At 44.3% G+C, this 18,464-nt stretch overlaps 1 protein-coding gene across 4 annotated transcripts in view; it reads right to left on the bottom strand.

Moving 5' to 3' along the window:
* IQCE (IQ motif containing E) overlaps positions 1-18,464 on the bottom strand; it is a 91,269-nt gene that overhangs the window by 37,922 nt on the left and 34,883 nt on the right. For all 4 annotated transcript variants that reach the window (XM_068244468.1, XM_068244465.1, XM_068244467.1 and 1 more), the window contains exons 12-16: positions 14,309-14,358; positions 9,697-9,857; positions 8,620-8,675; positions 6,578-6,774; positions 6,407-6,487 (exon numbers count right to left, since the gene is read on the bottom strand). In XM_068244468.1, coding sequence (XP_068100569.1) covers positions 6,407-6,487; positions 6,578-6,774; positions 8,620-8,675; positions 9,697-9,857; positions 14,309-14,358 — 545 coding nt within the window. The remainder of the gene's footprint in view (positions 1-6,406; positions 6,488-6,577; positions 6,775-8,619; positions 8,676-9,696; positions 9,858-14,308; positions 14,359-18,464) is intronic.

The raw sequence follows: 18,464 nt of genomic DNA, 5'->3' as shown, positions 1-18,464 counted from the left end.
GAACACAATAAAACAGACTGGAATGAGGCAGCCAATGCGTTGCGGCGATGGCGTGCCTCACAAAGACAGGACAGGATAGTCAGGAAATAGCAGGATCAAGATAGATGAATGTAACACAGATAAATATACAATAAGTATGATTTTCTAGCGTATTACAATTACAGCTATCAATGAAACTATTTGTAACGTCTGACTAACATATGTATATATCGGCAATGAACCGATATATGACATAAGCAGGAACACTGACTTAGGACTGGAACGATACAGGGAACAGGACTCAGAAGGATTCGCTATCTCCTCGCAGAGATGAACGCAATCCACAAACAGGACCAGGAACAGGATAACTAGCTCAGCACGGGTGATCAACGTGCTAGAACTGACTAGCTGAACACAGGATATAAACAGTTCGTGTACGTATATATCAGCGTCACTGATGTATCAACGTAACACGAATACAAGGAAAATAATAAACGTGCTGGTATGCATATATATGGGCAATGAACCAATATATGATGCAAAACCAGCAAAGTATCTTTAGAACAAGAAACACGATCGGGGGCTGAAGCGACAGCAAGACAGGCTTAAACTGAAGCTATGAAAACCCGAGGAGTCCTGCAGGAAGCAGATCTTTATACTGAGGTCATCCAATGGGAGCAGACATGCAGATTCCCACACAGGTGAATGATAATCAGTCACAAGCTGACAGCAGGGAAAGGCAGACAAAGCTATGCAGCTTGCATGGAAAGAGATCAGAACTGCCTGAGCTGCAGCACTACTACTTCCAGCAATACCTGCTGCAGCAGCGATCATGACAGTACCCCCGCCCTTAAAAGCGGATTCCAGACGCTTTTCAAAACTGAAATTTCCAACAAAACAGTCTGACTGATAATTCATGATGACCGGGACAGCCCGGCAAGACCAAATTCCAGAATCAGTCCCCACAAGACTGGACCCATCAGAACCAGAACCTACAGAACCATGCCCATCAGTACTACAAGCCCCAGTGTGACACCCATCAGAACCATGATTTCCAGAAGAAAGCCCTCCGAAACTCCCTGAGCGATACCCACCGCCTTCCAGGAACCGTTCAAAAACGCCAAAGCCTTTGCAATGCCCACCGGGACTGTCTTTACCAACACAAAACCCACTGTTGAACCAGTCCAAGGCACCAGGACAAGTTTTCTCAGAGACCTCCCAGAACACCTTGAAGCTCCAAAGAGATCCCCATAGGTCAGAACGCCCCTTAGGCTCACATGGAGAACTATCAAGAACCCCTATGGAACCTAGGGCAATTCCCAAGTCAGGGCCACAAGGCCAAACATCAAGATCAGGGCTTTCAGGGACCAGAACCATCTCTGGGCATGCAGGCAGACTGGCAACATCAGAACATGTTCCCACTAAGGAAGCATCAGAGCACGCTAACACCTTAGACACACTTGGGCATTCTGGCACACAAAGAACATCTGGGCACACTGGCACAAGAGAAACCTCTGGGCATGTCAAGGAACTGTGAGCCTCAGGGTCAGCCAAGACAGGACCAAAACCAGGACTGGCCAAAAAAAAATCATCATGACTAGACTTCGCAACTACTGGACTTTTACACGAGAATGCAGGATCAGACTTAGATGTCGCTGATTCCAGCAAAGTCAGTAACAAATCAGATTCAGGGGCACTAACAAGACAGGACAAATCTTCTGATGTATGCACTGAACCAGATAGGGACTCCACAACTACCTCTGGACTGGACAGAGACTCATCTAATACACTGGATTGGAGCTCATGAGGCGCTGCAGAACAAGTCAGTATTGCAGCAGCCCCCACTGGACTAGGCAAAACTGAGGAATTCCCTGGACAGGAAGGGGACTCTGGAACCTCTGCCACAGCGGCCAGAGAACCAGAATCTTTCAGGATACAGGGCTGGGTTTCAGGAACACTCATCAGACCGGACTGAAATTCTAAGATTTCTATTATTTTGACCAGAGAATCAGAATTATCCATGTTACAGGGCAAGACTTCTGAAACATTCAGAGGACAGGGCTGGAGTTCCTCGGCTGTTACAACACTGGAGAGGGACTCAACAACATTGGTTAAATCAGACTGTGTACAGGGCAAGGTATCTAACACACTTGCTGACGAGGACAATATTTCAATGGCTTCTGCTTTGCTGGGCAGAAATTCATCAAGTTTTATTAGAGCAGACTGTAATTCCAAAACAGCTGCTAGACAAGTGAATATTACTGCAACACCAACTGAGGTAAGCAGTGCCTCAGACTCCTCTGCTAGAGGGTTTGAAGTATCCAAAGTACTGGGTGAAGCATAAGACTCTGCGACCACAGCTTCACTGGACAGGATCACTGAACAGTCCATATTGCAGGGCAAAACCATGGAAGCACCTGCTGGACAGCATAATGATTCTGTGACCTGAGTTTCATTGGAGAGATCCACTGCACAATTCATGGTACAGGGCAATTTTACTGGAACATTTTCTGAACACGGTAATAATTCTGCGATTTCGGATTCACATAGCAGACGCTCTGAGTTATTCACGAAACTAGAGTGAGGTGTAGAAACAGGAAGATCAAAACACAATGTTTGCGCATCTGAATCACCATTCAATTGTAAAATTGGAAAATTCAGATGCTGGGGTTCTGTGGTTTCTGGACAGGATTGCTGGAACTCGGAAACTGATGTAGTGCATCTATTGGCATGTGCTGGATCAGACAGGAGTTGAACTTTATTAACACAGGTAATTTCTGCAGAAGTGTTTGCAGAGACAGGCAAGATTTTTCTGGTGTCTGTTTCACTGAACAAAGACTCATGAGTACTGGCTAGGCTGGACTCAGAAGTCAGCAGGACCTCTGGATTCTCTGCTGAGAAATTTGTGCAGGGCAAAGTTAAGAAAGTATCAGTGGCTTCTGTTTTACTGGGAAGTAACACTGAGTTATCCATGGTACACGCTGGAGTTACAGGAACATTCACAAGACATGGCAGGGACTCAGTAACTGGAGAAGTGGGACAGTCTCCAATTGACAGTGTGTCTTCCCTGGTATCAACTGATTGAATCGCATAAAAATCGTCCAAAATCATTTTCCACACATCGATCAATGGAGCCACAAAGTCATACCCACACACACCAGTTTTTATTAGGTTATAGGCAGACTTAATGCATGCATTCAATACTAATTCACTTTTTGCACTGTAAAATTGACAAAATGAACTTGAATCATTCTTCCATTCATTGACCAGAGCTTCCATCTCTCCTTTCTCAAATGGAGGATACCAAGCATACTTAACAGGCAGATCACAGTTTGCAGATATGATTGTGGCAGGGACATATATTGGGTTAATTAGCAGGTGATTGGCAGATTCCTTATTCTTAAGAATCTCCAATACCTGTAGCAAGTGTTGAACTGTAGTGTATGCAAACTTTCCTTGCTTCACAAATAAGTTGATTTGTTCAATACTCTGTAATATCTCCTCATAATCATACTCAGATAATTCTTTTAAACAAAAATCTTTATTTTCCCTAGCCAGTGATGAAAGTTCATTAGTAGTTTCATAAGTCCATTTAACTCCCCTGAAAGACAATTGCATTTCATTATCTGTTAATGGCAGAATCTCATTATAGGTCTCAGTCGCTAAGGATAACGACTCTGCAGATCGGACACGTTTCTTAGAACGTTTGCGTTTTGCCTTAGACCCTGCTGTTTTCCCTGCTGTTTTTGGTGATTTATTCAAGGCTGCAGGAAAATTATCAGGAACACTCTCTGCTTGCTGATCATTTTTGCAAACAATTGAAGGGGCAGCTGATTGGCCTGCTGCCAGGAGTTCATTTAGAGGAAAAGGCAATGGATCTATGCGCAACCAGTTATGGATTACAAACGCTACAAATTCCAGCGGCCTCTCTTTCAAATCGGAATGATCGAGAACATCAAATGCCCACTGAAGCAATTGCCCTTTAAACAAAATATAAACTAGCTGGAGTGCCCAGGTTGAAACAGGAGTCGCTTGGAGATCGGGATTGGCCAGGAACCTGGCACATTCAGAGAAAAACTCATTTTCTGTTTCAGAGTTAAGTTCTTCAAATTTCTTGAAGGAACAGGAACCATAATTAACAGTGTCATACTTTCTGGGAATCCCCCCCACAATGGGGATTGGTAATGGGGTTTTCATAATGTAAGGCTTGGTGGTGTATTCTCCACAGTCAGCATGCAACGCATGAGCTGACGTGAAGGAGGTACACACACTAGCACAAGGAAACAGGCTATCCCTAGTATAGTGGAGGGGAGGACTGACTCCAATAGGAGATTGTGGCGCACAGAGCCAGTGCAGATCCGACAGCCACAAACAATACTTTCGCTATAACGTCTCAGCGCAAAGTAGCGCTGAGCGCATAAACCAGAACTGAGGAGATCAGGACAGGTAGACAGAATGAACGCTTGCTTAATTAGCCACTACTTAGTGACAGCAAGCGTCCACAATAAAACAGACTGGAATGAGGCAGCCAATGCGTTGCGGCGATGGCGTGCCTCACAAAGACAGGACAGGATAGTCAGGAAATAGCAGGATCAAGATAGATGAATGTAACACAGATAAATATACAATAAGTATGATTTCCTAGCGTATTACAATTACAGCTATCAATGAAACTATTTGTAACGTCTGACTAACATATGTATATATCGGCAATGAACCGATATATGACATAAGCAGGAACACTGACTTAGGACTGGAACGATACAGGGAACAGGACTCAGAAGGATTCGCTATCTCTTCGCAGAGATGAACGCAATCCACAAACGGTAACAGGACAGGATTCAGAAGGATTCGTTATCTCCTCGCAGAGATGAACGCAATCCACAAACAGGACCAGGAACAGGATAACTAGCTCAGCACGGGTGATCAACGTGCTAGAACTGACTAGCTGAACACAGGATATAAACAGTTCGTGTACGTATATATCAGCGTCACTGATGTATCAACGTAACACGAATACAAGGAAAATAATAAACGTGCTGGTATGCATATATATGGGCAATGAACCAATATATGATGCAAAACCAGCAAAGTATCTTTAGAACAAGAAACACGATCGGGGGCTGAAGCGACAGCAAGACAGGCTTAAACTGAAGCTATGAAAACCCGAGGAGTCCTGCAGGAAGCAGATCTTTATACTGAGGTCATCCAATGGGAGCAGACATGCAGATTCCCACACAGGTGAATGATAATCAGTCACAAGCTGACAGCAGGGAAAAGCAGACAAAGCTATGCAGCTTGCATGGAAAGAGATCAGAACTGCCTGAGCTGCAGCACTACTACTTCCAGCAATACCTGCTGCAGCAGCGATCATGACAGTTAGCTACCTGGATCAGCTTGTAAGGCACGGAGGACGCCATCCGCGCCCTCCGTGCCGTTCCGCCTGGTCCCCGCCGCTGAACAGCCCCCCGAACGGTCCCCGACCGCGCGGCCCGGGTCGTGCTCCCCAGCCTGTACCAAGATGGCCGCCGGAGCTGGCCGCGGCTGTGCAGTCCGCATAGCCGCGAGTGCGGCTGCGCAGCTCTAAGGCCAACCCCCCGATCCACGTAACAGTAGCGTAGATCGGGGGTTGGCCTTAGAGCTGCGCAGCCGCACTCGCGGCTATGCGGACTGCGCAGCCGCAGCCAGCTCCGGCGGCCATCTTGGTACAGGCTGGGGAGCCCGACCCGGGCCGCGCGGTCGGGGACCGTTCGGGGGGCTGTTCAGCGGCGGGGACCAGGCAGAACGGCACGGAGGGCGCGGACAGCGTCCTCCGTGCCTTACAAGCTGATCCAGGTAGCTAACCTTTTTTATTTTTTTTTTTGTATACTTGGCCTCGTAAGTCCTTTAAAGAGGAACTCCAGTGAAAATAGTGTAATAAAAAAGTGCTTCATGTTTATAATAATCATGTATAAATGATTTAGTCAGTGTTTGCCCATTGTAAAATCTTTTAAATCCCTGATTTACATTCTGACATTTTTTACATGGTGACATTTTTACTGTTGGCAGGTGATGTAGCTGCTGCATGGTTCTTTGGCAGTTTGAAACAGCTGTAAACAGCTATTTCCCACAATGCAGCAAGGTTCGCAGACAGGAAACTGCCAGGAGTACGTACTCAAGAGTTTCTTGTGGGAGGGGTTTCACCACAATATCAGTCATACAGCGCCCCCTGATGGTCTGTTTGTGAAAAGGAATAGATTTCTCATGTAAAAGGGGGTATCAGCTACTGATTGGGATAAAGTTCAATTCTTGGTCGGAGTTTCTCTTTAAGTACTCTGTGATATTTTTTTCTCTAAAATTCAGCATGCATTGGACCCCCATGTAATGCTGGTTCAATTCACACAAAGGAAATGACAACAAGCAACAGAGGAACATTACGGATAGTCACCTCTTATCTTTTCTTTCCTTCAGTTTCTGTAGCTGCTTCTCTAGTTCTGTCTTCTCTTGCTGTAGTTTTTTATAGTCTGATCTTTGAACCAGAAAAAAAAAAGGGCCAGAATTAAATCTCAGAGTTTTATGAAAACACGTCAGCTGACACACCGGCCCTCAGAGAACTCACTCCTTGGAGGCAAGTCTCTCCTGCAGATCAGCTCGGTCCTCCTTCACTTTCTTGATGATGTTCCTCAGTCTCTCACTTTCTTCCTGTACATCAGGCTTCGGGTGATCAACCTCATCAAGACTGGTACTGCCATCCGGTCGTCCAAGTTTGTCCTGCTGTGTAGTAGATGGGTTTGTCTTCTCTGCTATTTCCAGTTTCTACAGAAATAAAGACTGTATGTTTATTGCAATGTTCCACTGAGAGTCTTCTAAGTACAGTAAATAGAGATGCAAATATAGTCTCCCACCTAGATCACACCAGTTCCTCTGGACTGTGCCAGTACAACTGTAGGTCCGCCACTTGCATGGGATAGTCACAGTAATTTAATGAAAGCAGATCACTGAGGAAGGGCTCCGCCTGAAACATGCGGTGTGCCAGTCATTTGCTTCAATACAAGCTAATAGAACAATCCAGAGGGTCCGCACACTCTTTAGTAGAATAAAGCCTTTTTTATTCACATGTTGTGACAAAAGTCCATTCACAAAATCAACGACTTTTTCGGGGTCACGGCAGATTCACTTTGTCAAGGTAACAGAACAGAATGGTAGAATGGTCGTTACCGTTCTGCTACCTTGACAAAGGGGACCCGTCGTGGCCCCGAAACAGTCGTTGGTTTTGTGAATGGACTGTTGTCATGATATGTGATTAAACAAGGCTTTATGCTACTTAGAAGCGTGTGGACCCTCTGGATTGTTCTATTTGCTATTACTTTGGTCCAGCACCTCGTGAATGGTGTGCAAATCAAACTCTGCTGTCAATACAAGCTAAGACTTCTCAGCCTGTGTTGTGCTCTGTTTTCATGGACGAAAGAAACGTATCAATGGTTTGTGGTTGACATCAGGGGCGTGGTAATAGCCATAGCAGCTGCTATAAGGGGGCCTAGTGGGTACTTAATGTATTCACCATTCACTTTCTTGTGCTTCTCCACCCTCTGACTTTGTCTCTGTGCCCATTAACTATGTGAACTATGAACAGTGTGCAGTGTTGATTGCATAAGAATGTATGCCCAGTTACCTCATATCCATAGGGTAGGGACAGGTGGCATTGCTTTATGGGTGCCTAGATGTGAGGGCGCCATGAAAGTTTAGCTATAGGGCCCCTTGATCTCTAGCTACACCACTGGTTGACATTAATATCTATGTCTCGGACGGTTGTCGTTTTTTTCAGTCATCTGAAAAGCTAGTGGCATTCTAGAACAGCGTTACTTAACAATTTGATTTGTGGCACCTTATGAAAACCTGCGCTGCTAAGTACCCAAATGACCTGATCCGTAGGTACCCCGGTAAAGGTCAGTATAGTAGGGTCTCCATCATAAAGAACTCAGTTACCTAGAACTCTCAAACAACCAGAAAAAAAACAACAATCCCGACCTTGCAGGATGCACAAAGCTGTTTGTACAGTACATTATACAGTAATAAAATTAAGTTAACTGTATATAAACTTTTTACCAGCATTCTCTATTGCTCCCAATTAAAGTGCACCTCTGGTGACTTTTAAAAGCTACTCCATCCTCTAATGACGACGAGTTATAGCGGGCCGGAAAATAAAATTTGAGGTAAGTGTCATCAGAGCCCCGTATCAGCCAGTATCCAGTGCATAGCACCATCCCTTGAAGAAAAAGGCCTCTGTCCTTCTGTATCTCCAGCAATACAGCAATAACTACCCCCCCCCCCCTTATTCTGGCAAGGGTGTGGCTATGTAGGAGTTGCTAACAATGATAGCTTGGCAGAGGTTTGTAGGATGCACTTTGTGGAAGGGGGCGGGGGGCTGGGTAGCATCATGACAACATGATCCTCGGACTATGGTCAGCATAATCCAGGCAGTACACTTGGAGGGTAAGGCCTGGTGATACTTAAGGTGGAGGACCCTTGCAGGAGAGGAGGTGAATTGTTGGGCCAGGTGATAGTGGGTAGTTGGGAACAGATTAGACACATTTCTGGAAGATAGCCATACATCAGGCGATTTTCAGTTGAAATTATATTACCGTCTTCTAAATGTCTCACCTTTTCCAGCTCTGAGATCCTTCTTACTAGCCGCTGTTTACTCCATTCATTGTAACCTGGACAGAAAATTAAATGCATTAGGAATATAAATACACACAGGCATAGTCAAGCCTGTGTCTGTGAAAGAATCCTATTGGACTTGACAGTCAATAGGCTGCCTGTCAAGTGACAGGAAGCCTATTGGACCAATCAAAGTGCAGGGATCACCTCCTAAAAAGCTACAGGACCCGACAGGGCTCATGGAGGGATTAATGGAGCAGCCGGTATATATAAAAGGAGCATTTAGCAGTGCACGCTATGCAGGACTACAGCATGTAGCATGGGCTGCACTGCTCAAATTAAGCTGTGCTGCTTTAGCAGTCTGTTTAAGGCCCTTTCACACTGTGGCGGTGCGCTGCGGCAAATTGTCGCACTGCTACCACAGTGTAATAAAAGTCTATGGGGAAAATCACATTACCTACGTCGCGGTCCGTGAGTACCTGGGTCGATCTATATCGGACTGGAAGTCTATGGCGACACGTGTCAGTGTGAATACTTGCCACAGGTTTTAAGCGTTGCGCAGAAGCCTATTTTTTGCAATACGCTTCCGCACACGTGATGGACTGGCAGGCAGGAAGTGAGCGTCATTTCCTGCTTGGCCGGATGCCAGATGGGGAATACCACATAGTAACGCGATATTCTCCAAAGGCCTGTTTCTGGTGGTGCGGTGTGGCTGCCGTACCGCACTGCCAATCTGCAATGTGAAAAGGGCCTTCATGAATAAAGCCCACAGCGATATATCGGCAAATATTGCCAATATTTTACTATATTAATTAAGTTGTAAAATATCAGTAAATTTAAGGATATTCTACTACCCCAATAAAATGGTCCCTTAACTGTTTGTTTTTTTTTCATTTACACCGCGCCTAAATTAGTGCGCAGCGTTTGAAATGTATACCTTATTTCTCTCCTTTCAGGTTCACTGAAATAAACTCTACAGGATTTAGTTACTGAGCCATTCTGCTAGGTTTGTTTTCTCAAGATCTAGCAGAAAATCATGAAGCACGTGTCATCATCAGGAATATCTCACGCACACACCTTTTCTGGATGAGGTCGGTGACTGGGCCATTGCTCTGTCCAGATCGGCTTTCAGGCTCTTGTTCTCCTCTTGTAGCTCCTTCACCTGTTTGGAGAGCTTCATCAGAGCCATATTCAGGGCCTTCTGCCTCCTCAGGGACTCTTTACTCTCTGGAGGAGTTCTGCCATAGATCAGTAGTTAGGGGACATTGAGAGGCTTCATAATGTACAGTAGAGGGGATTATTTTATCCATACATGCATTTCATTATAGAAAAGGATGATAAAAAAAGCATGCAATCAGGCTGATTATGTTATCCAGGTCTTCATCTCTAATTCAGTGACACCTGATCTCTCCACTGTCACCTGCTCAGGCACAAGCTTCTTCATCATTTCTTTTATAGAATTAGTTGTGTTGGTAGGAGAAATGGATTTCTAACAAACTACATGTTAGGAGATATACTACTTACCAGTTACTCTCCTCTGCAGACAGAGATTGGGATCACAGAAGGGAAACATATCATCAAAAAAGTCACTGTTGGTTCCAGTTTTTACTTTCATTACCTGATTAAAAATGTAATTACCGGTAAGCCAAAAACAATCAACTGGAAAGCAGGAAGAGGTGCGCAGTGGAATCTCTATGGCTGTAATTTGCTGCACTGTGCCTTGTCTGACTATAAAAGCTTTCACCCTCAGTTTTAAAGGGGAACTGAAGAGAGAGGTATATGGAGGCTGCCATGTTTATTTCCTTTTAAGCAATACCAGTTGCCTGGCAGCCCTGCTGATCCTCTGCCTCTAATACTATTAGCCATAACCCCTGAACAAGCATGCAGCAGATCAGGCATTTCAGACTTTAAAGTTAGATCTGACAAGACTAGCTGCATTCTTGTTTCTGGTGTTATTCAGATACTACTGCAGAGAAATAGACCAGCAGGGCTGACAGGCAACTGGTATTGATTAAGACCGCCTAACGCCGATAGGCGTCGGCAGGTCGTTAGTGGTATAGCATGGAAACCTTTCCTTGCCAGTTCACGGAGGGTGTCTCCATGAACAGTCTGCGAGCCACTGATCGTGGCTCGCAGGCGAAATGTAAACACGTGGGGGAAAAATCCCCGCTGTTTACATCATACGGCGCTGCTGCGCTGTAAAGGAGATCGGTTGCCCGGGATCGCCAGCATATGATAGGCTGAAGCCTGTCAGTTTCGGCGCAGGACGGATCTCCGTCCTGCGCCACCCAGGTAAAGGAGGGGAGGGAGGGAAAGCCAGGGAGGGCGGAAAACGCTGCGGAGCTGGACTTTGACGAGCCCCCCTCACAACACAAATATAGCCGCGGCGATCTGACCCTCCCCACCAGGACATCCCCCTAGTGGGGAAAAAAAGGGGGGGGGGGCGAGTCTGGTCGCCCTGGCCGCCTGCTGATCTGTGCTGTGGGCTGGAGAGCCCACGCAGCACAGATCAGCCAGAATTCGGCTGGTCCTTAAGTGGTTAAAAGGAAATAAATATGGCAGCCTTTGTATACTTCTTACTTCAGTTCCCCTTTAAAACCGAATACACAGGACAGGAAGTCCACTGTGCATGGCAACGTATTCATTTGCAGACATCTAAGAATTTCTCCATCTCCCAGTAAACTCATAGTGGACCCATTTGCAACCATTGGTAACCGTACTTTGTTGGAGCATTCACTTTGTCCGCATTAATATTTAGTATTTAGAGTAAAGGAGTGTTATTCTTTTTCAGCACCTGCACTAATCCAGTGCCTGGCATTACAGTCTGACACTCCTGTCTTTCAGTTCCAGTTAGGGGCTTTGGGGGTTGATGCACTAAAGTACATATTACAGATATTGTAATAAAGTACATATACACAGATATTGCTGTGTGCAGACAGCGCACAATACTACTGTTACTACTGACAGCAAAGTACAGTGAGTTACAGCATTGCCGCAACCCGCAGTACTCACATAGCACAAATGTTGCTAAGGTAACGCACATTACTAACGAGAGTTATCATTAGCAACACTAGCACTGTCTGCGCACAGCTATATTACCATACTTTAGTAGTACATTAACCCCATTGTGAGTTTTCTGTGTTTTATCTGGACACCTGAAAAACAAAGCAGAAATTATGTTTTTCATCAATCCTTGTGCTATATAGAGCTGAAATGAAAGCACTGAGGTTTTAACAAAAGTGGACTACAGCACAACAAATGCTGAACATTTCTGATGTGGTTCAGTGAGCAATATCATCAAATTCAATGTAAAATGAAAAAAAGTTTTCTATTTTAAACACGGTAGACTATTCTAGTAAAGATAAAGTAATTTCAATTGGACAACTTTTTGTGTTCTAATAGACATTTCGTCACTGCGACAAGTGACTTCTTTAATTCAAATGAGGTGATTGAAGCAGGTGAAAGAAAGATAATAAAATGCTCTCTGGAGGATAATACAATGCACATATTTGATAAAGAACAAATCTGCTTTACATGAGGAGTGAAAGTGGCCACCTTTGCTAGGTAAATAGGGTAGGGGACCTTTCACATCATTTATCATGGACACACAATGCCGTTAAACAATTTTAGCCATACATTGCAATAAACACCTTAGACCAGAGATCTTAAACAATTAACATCCGCCTGACTGCCAACTGGCTAGACTCTTTGGTTGCAGAAATACATGCATTGTTTGTACACACAAGTGACTGGGTATTTCTTCCTTAAAGGATAACTAAATTGAGAGGTATATGGAGGCTGCCATATTTATTTCCTTTTAAGCAATACTAGTTGCCTGACAGCCCTACTGATCTACTTGGCTGCCGTAGTCACTGAATAACACCAGAAACAAGCATGGAAGCTAATCTTGTCAGATCTGACAATAATGTCAGAAACACCTGATCTGCTGCATGCTTGTTCAGGGTCTATGGCTAAAAGCATTAGAGGCAGCAGATCAGCTGGACAGCCAGGCAACTGGTATTGCTTGAAAGGAAATAAATATGGCAGCCTCCATATCCCACTCACTTCAGTTGTCCTTTAAAGGGATACTGTAGGGGGGTCGGGGGAAAATAAGCTGAACTTACCCGGGGCTTCTAATGGTCCCCCGCAGACATCCTGTGTTGGCGCAGCCACTCCCCAATGCTCCGGCCCCGCCTCCGGTTCACTTCTGGAATTTCTGACTTTAAAGTCAGAAAACCACTCCGCCTGGGTTGCCGTGTCTTCGCTAACGCTGATCTCACCAGGAGTGTACTGCGCAGACACAGACCATACTGGGCCTGCGCTGTGCGCTCTTGATGACATCAGCGGGATCGAGGACACGGCAATGCAGGCGCAGTGGTTTTCTGACTTTAAAGTCAGAAATTCCAGAAGTGAACCGGAGGCGGGGCCGGAGCATCGGTGAGCGGCTGCGCGGGCACAGGATGTCTGCGGGGGACCATTAGAAGCCCTGGGTAAGTTCAGCTCATTTTCCCCCGACCCCCCTACAGTATCCCTTTAAGTGTAGAAAAGATGACCGGGTCTCTACCTGGATTTATGCAATATATACTTTCTTTAATTTAACGAATCACAGCAAAAATGCACAACGTTTCACCACAAGGAATTTCCCAAGTGCACTACATTGCAGTCTGTTCTTACACCCTTGTTGGATCTGAGTGTGGCCTGGTTGACTTCCTGGTGAATGAAGTAAAGCAGTGTGAGCATTGGGGACTACCTGTTGTGTTTGGACTTATTTCTTCCTTTAGCTCATTTCACAACTGAAGAAGCCCCTCCTACTAGTGACACGTCTTTTACAACCAGAGAAATGTCCAGCTAACTTCTGACTTGAGATTGTCAATGAGATCATTCTAACGGAGGCAGGAGTTTGCATATTCTGAATGCATATCTATGAAGCTTCAAAACTGACCTATCGAATCGCACCAAAGTGACATTTCAGGCTGTATAAATTAGCATAATCCTGCATCAACTCGGAATAGCTTGCAGCTCAGTGACTACTACAGCCGACTCTAGCTTATATTTCCTTGGATATAACATGCAACTATTACTCAGTCTCATTAAAAGGACCACTATCGCGAACAATTAAAAAAATGTAAAATGCATGTAAACATATACAAATAAGAAGCATGTTTCTTCTAGAGTAAAATGAGCCATAAATTACTTTTCTCCTAGGTTGCCGTCACTTACAGTAGGTAGTAGAAATCTGACAGAGCTGACAGGTTTTGGACTAGCCCCTCTCTTCATGGGGGATTCTCAGCCAGCAATAAGATTCTCTTATTCTTTATAAAGACATTCCCCGAAAAGGATTTATACAATGATGCTGGCCAGCTTCCCTGCTCGTGATTCTGGCAGTTGGACTGAGCAACTGCCATTCACTAGGTGCTTTTGAAAATAAACAAAACCCTGAGAATCCCCTATGAGGAGATCGGCTAGTCGAAAACCTGTCGGTTCTGTCAGATTTCTACTACCTACTGTAAGTGACAGCAACATAGGAGAAAAGTAATTTATGGCTCATTGTACTCTGGAAGAAAAGTTCTTATTTGTATGTGTTTACATGCATGTATGTTAAATTTTATGTTTTTTTGTTTTTTTTTGTTAAGTAGCCATTAAAACTCAGCAAGGCATAGATCACACAGCTTTGGGAACAGCTACTCACTTCTTCTCTTGTGTTTCCGCTTTAGCCAGTAGAAGCTGCAACCTCTGAATCTATGAAAAGCAAACAGAATGTGCTATTTATACAATTTCCCTATTTTGTCCTACAATTCCATCAAGAGGAAATATGCACTGCCATCTTGTGGTAGATCTGAGTAGAACAGGCAAGATTTTTCAGATAAAATCATAATGTTACTCCATCAGGACTAGATGAGTAGAAGACTTGCAGAGCGCTGTAATGATAATTTGATTATTGGTGCACAGCTTGTATTACTGTAGTAGAATATAATGGAGCAAAGGCCTCAAAGCAATCAGACTGATTAGAATTGAACACAACCAAGCAGAATATTGGAGTCTGCTTGTAATGCACAGTCTGCAGTACCGATACGCAACAGTAGAGAATACAGCAATAGGTAAAGCTAGACAGCAGATGTAGTACAGCAGCAGTGCATGAGATCTCAGTATGTGATTGATAATAGTGTGATCCTGCAGGTGCCTCAGCTCTTATGTATGAGGGAGAGGCTGATTATTGCCAGGCAGTGGTGTAGCAATAGGGCATGCAGAGGTAGTGACCGCATCGGGGCCCTTGAGCCAGAGGGAACCCCGAGGGGCCGTCCCTCAAAGATAATACTAGCTCTTTATTGGTTCTGTACCCATAATTATTACTTTTATAGATATTTTGAATAGTGGAGATCATTTACAAACTGTTCTCAATACCCTGCTTGCACCTCTAGTACTGTGGCTGTCCTTGGCAGGTTTTAGAGCACCATACCAATTGCTATGTATGGCGTGTTCGGGGATCCCGAAGTAAAACTTGCACTGGGGCCCAGAGCTCCTTAGCTACGCCACTGTTGCCAGGTGATTGGGCTTTCAGTCCAGGAGCTCTGCTGTGCACACGCTCTCTACACATCGGCTGTTGCTGATAGCGTTGGCACATGAATGATGATAACTATAATGCATAGAAGATGTCCTCTTTCTTTTTCATTAAACATTATTTTTCACTATGTATCACTGGCCAGTTGTGGTCTATTTTATGGGTTTTTTTTGCTTGTAGATCACATTATAATATTGAATTGTGTATTTAGATGCTCACTGTATACAATGTGCACGATATTTTGATAAAAATAAAAAAAATGTTGCTTCTCCACACCAGCTGACCATCTGAATGAGACGAGCGGCGTCATTGCGTACATGCGTGGCCACACATGTTAAACCAGGAAAGGACTGTCCCACTTAGGGCGCCGTCAGACTATTTAAACGCGCACTGGTTCTGTGTATCTTACCTCTTGATAAATCGGCTTTTCCGCGATACGCGTGGAGGGGCACACATTTCTGGCACACGCTCAGGACAAGTACCGGTAATGACTGCTTACTATTATCTGTTGTATTGTCACATTGTTAGCGCTGCCTAGCATTTGCATCTCTCTTTATAAAGATTTTATTTCAATTGTCCAAGAGGTCTTTATATAAATTATTGTGCCTTGCAATAGGCCTAGTGCACACCAGAGCGGTTCGGCTGCGTTTTGCGATCCGCTTGCGGCTGCGGATACGCTAGGGTAATGTATTTGAATTGGCTGGTGCACACCAGAGCGGGAGGCGTTTTGCAGAAACGCATACTCCCGGGCTGCTGCAGATTTTGGATTGCGGAGGCGTTTCTGCCTCAATGTTAAGTATAGGAAAAACGCAAACCGCTCTGAAAAACGGCACTTCAGAGCGGTTTGCCAGGCGGTTTTTGTTACAGTAGCTGTTCAGTAACAGCTTTACTGTAACAATACATACAATCTACTACACCAAAAACGCTTCCCAAAACCGCAAAATGCTAGGTGAAACGCTACATAAAAATAAGAAAAAGCGTTTCAAAATCTGTTAGCATTTTGCGGATCTGCTAGCGTTTTTTGGTGTGCACTAGGCCATACAGTGCTTGTATAGAACTTTATAATTGTGGTATATCCCTTAGTCTTGTATTATTCAGATAGGGATTTTGTGTATACAGTCACACCAGGCACGCCAATGTGCCTGCCCGGCACAAACTTTTCCTGCCTGTACAATGGAAGTTTTGATTGACGTTTGACATCTCTGTGATTTATGACGTGTGTCAGAACCCCCTGAGTGTCTTTTCTCATTTTTAAGTGTTTTTATTTTTGTTCTTGTGTATCAATAAAGATTTTTGTATTCAAGCTTTATCTGGCTTTTTGTGGAAGATTTATTCTGATCCTCATGCAGATGATCTTTTCTTGTTGGATTTAACTATAATGCATAGGGTGTTAGAGCTGCTGGATTGGAGAAACAATCAGCTGGCAACATTCAGAAGCTCCAGCAATTGAAGGATCACCTTAATACCATATACAGTCTTGTCCATAAATATTGGGACATTTACACAATTCTAACATTTTTGGCTCTATACACAACCACAATGTATTTGAAATGAAACAAATACAATGTGCTTTAACTGCAGACTGTCAGCTTTAAATGTAGGGTATTTACATCCGAATCAGGTGGACGGTGTAGGGATTACAACAGTTTGCAGTATTGCAGGATTTGTATCGGCTATAACAAAGAAATGTCTTTCTTTAAAGGTTATTATGCTGTTGCGTATCTTTTAGAGCAGAGAGGAAGTTCTGAGTTCCGCTTTAACAGACTCCCATTATTAGCTTATCATTTAGGTATTTTGGAATAAATAGGCTCCACATCCGTTGAGCATTACATTAGTGTGTTTGTAAAAAGGCCAAGTGTAGCGTAGCATGTATACAAAGCTTTAGAAAGTTAGACACTCTGGTCCATATGCAATTCACTTTTTCTCCTAGTTGATTTTTTTATAACTTGTCATAAAATGCCTTTTAAGGCAAAGGTTACGTTTTCTCCTAGGTGATATGTTCACACATTACTGATAAATTGCCTTTTAAAGGAAACCAGAGACAAAGTAAATTAAAAGATTTATACATACCTGGGCCTTCCTCCAGCCCCCTCCGCACGGATCGCTCCCCCGCCGTCGTTCCTCAGTCCTCTCCGCTGGAGAATAGTACTATTCCCCGCCAGGGAAAGACGGAGAGAGCGCACTGTGCATGACTGGCTGCGACTGGAGGAAGTTACGGGACCCGCTACCGGAGCTGGAGAAGGCTGAGGATGCTGGCGGGGGAGCTATCAGTGCAGATTGGGCTGGAGGAAGCCCCAGGTACGTATACATCTTTTAATTTACTTCCGTCTCTCGTACACTTTAAGCCACCAGCAAGCAAAAAATACTCCGAATAATTTTGACAGTACATTTTATCCTACTTTTTGGTCTTTTTTCTATTGCAGAGTGCTGAAAAGTTATTTTAAACAGAAGATTAAAAAAAATTGTCTATTAGGGGAAAAGGTGAACTGAATGTGTGTCTGTGTCTGCAAGGCACAAAGGGGTATTTTCACTAAACTCCATTAACCCTAATGTGAACAGGAAGCGTGTTACCATGGTTTACACAAATTACATAAGACAGTATGTAATTTGTGTAGCTCTCAATACACATGCAACACCTACGTTGCTGGGGTAAGGAAGACAGGAAAAACCTCTTCTAGAATGACTGAAAGCACGATTTTTTTTTGTGTGTAAAAAGGGGAAGAGTGCCCTTAAAGCGGATCTCCATGCAAAAACAACAACAACAAAAAAAACTGACAGCGCTGCTGTATTGAAAAGTTATATTTACCTCCGGAGTCTTGTCCCACAAAGCCGCACTGAAGTACCTGCATCACTCCACATCTGCCGATTGGCCCCGCTTCCCCTCTCCTCTGAGAAAAACGCCAAGCTATTTACTGCATTAAATTACCGTTTTTTCTGGGAGGAGAGAGGAGAGGCGGGGCCAAGCAGCGGAAGTGTAGTGATGCAGGGTCTTCTGGGCCGCTTTGTGGGACAAGACTCTGGAGGTAACTTTAACTTTTCAATACAGCAGCACTGTCAGATTTATTCATTTTTGCAAGGAGGTCCTCTTTAAGGTCCTACGATGCGATTTATCCAGAGACTGGCGAGTTTTTCACGATGACCGTACGTTTTTCACGATCTCATGTAACATCATTTAACTTAATTTAGTTAAGCAATGTTCAGCGACGTGCGCAAATCGCGCCTGTCATGTCGGACCACTGAATGACAATCATTCAGATCTCCACGGACTCCCACGGTAATTAGCGCG

Source organism: Hyperolius riggenbachi, chromosome 7 (genome assembly GCF_040937935.1).
Source record: "Hyperolius riggenbachi isolate aHypRig1 chromosome 7, aHypRig1.pri, whole genome shotgun sequence".
Lineage (NCBI taxonomy): Eukaryota > Metazoa > Chordata > Amphibia > Anura > Hyperoliidae > Hyperolius > Hyperolius riggenbachi.
Note: the sequence above shows the minus strand (reverse complement) of the source record. Positions and strands in the feature narration are given on the sequence as shown.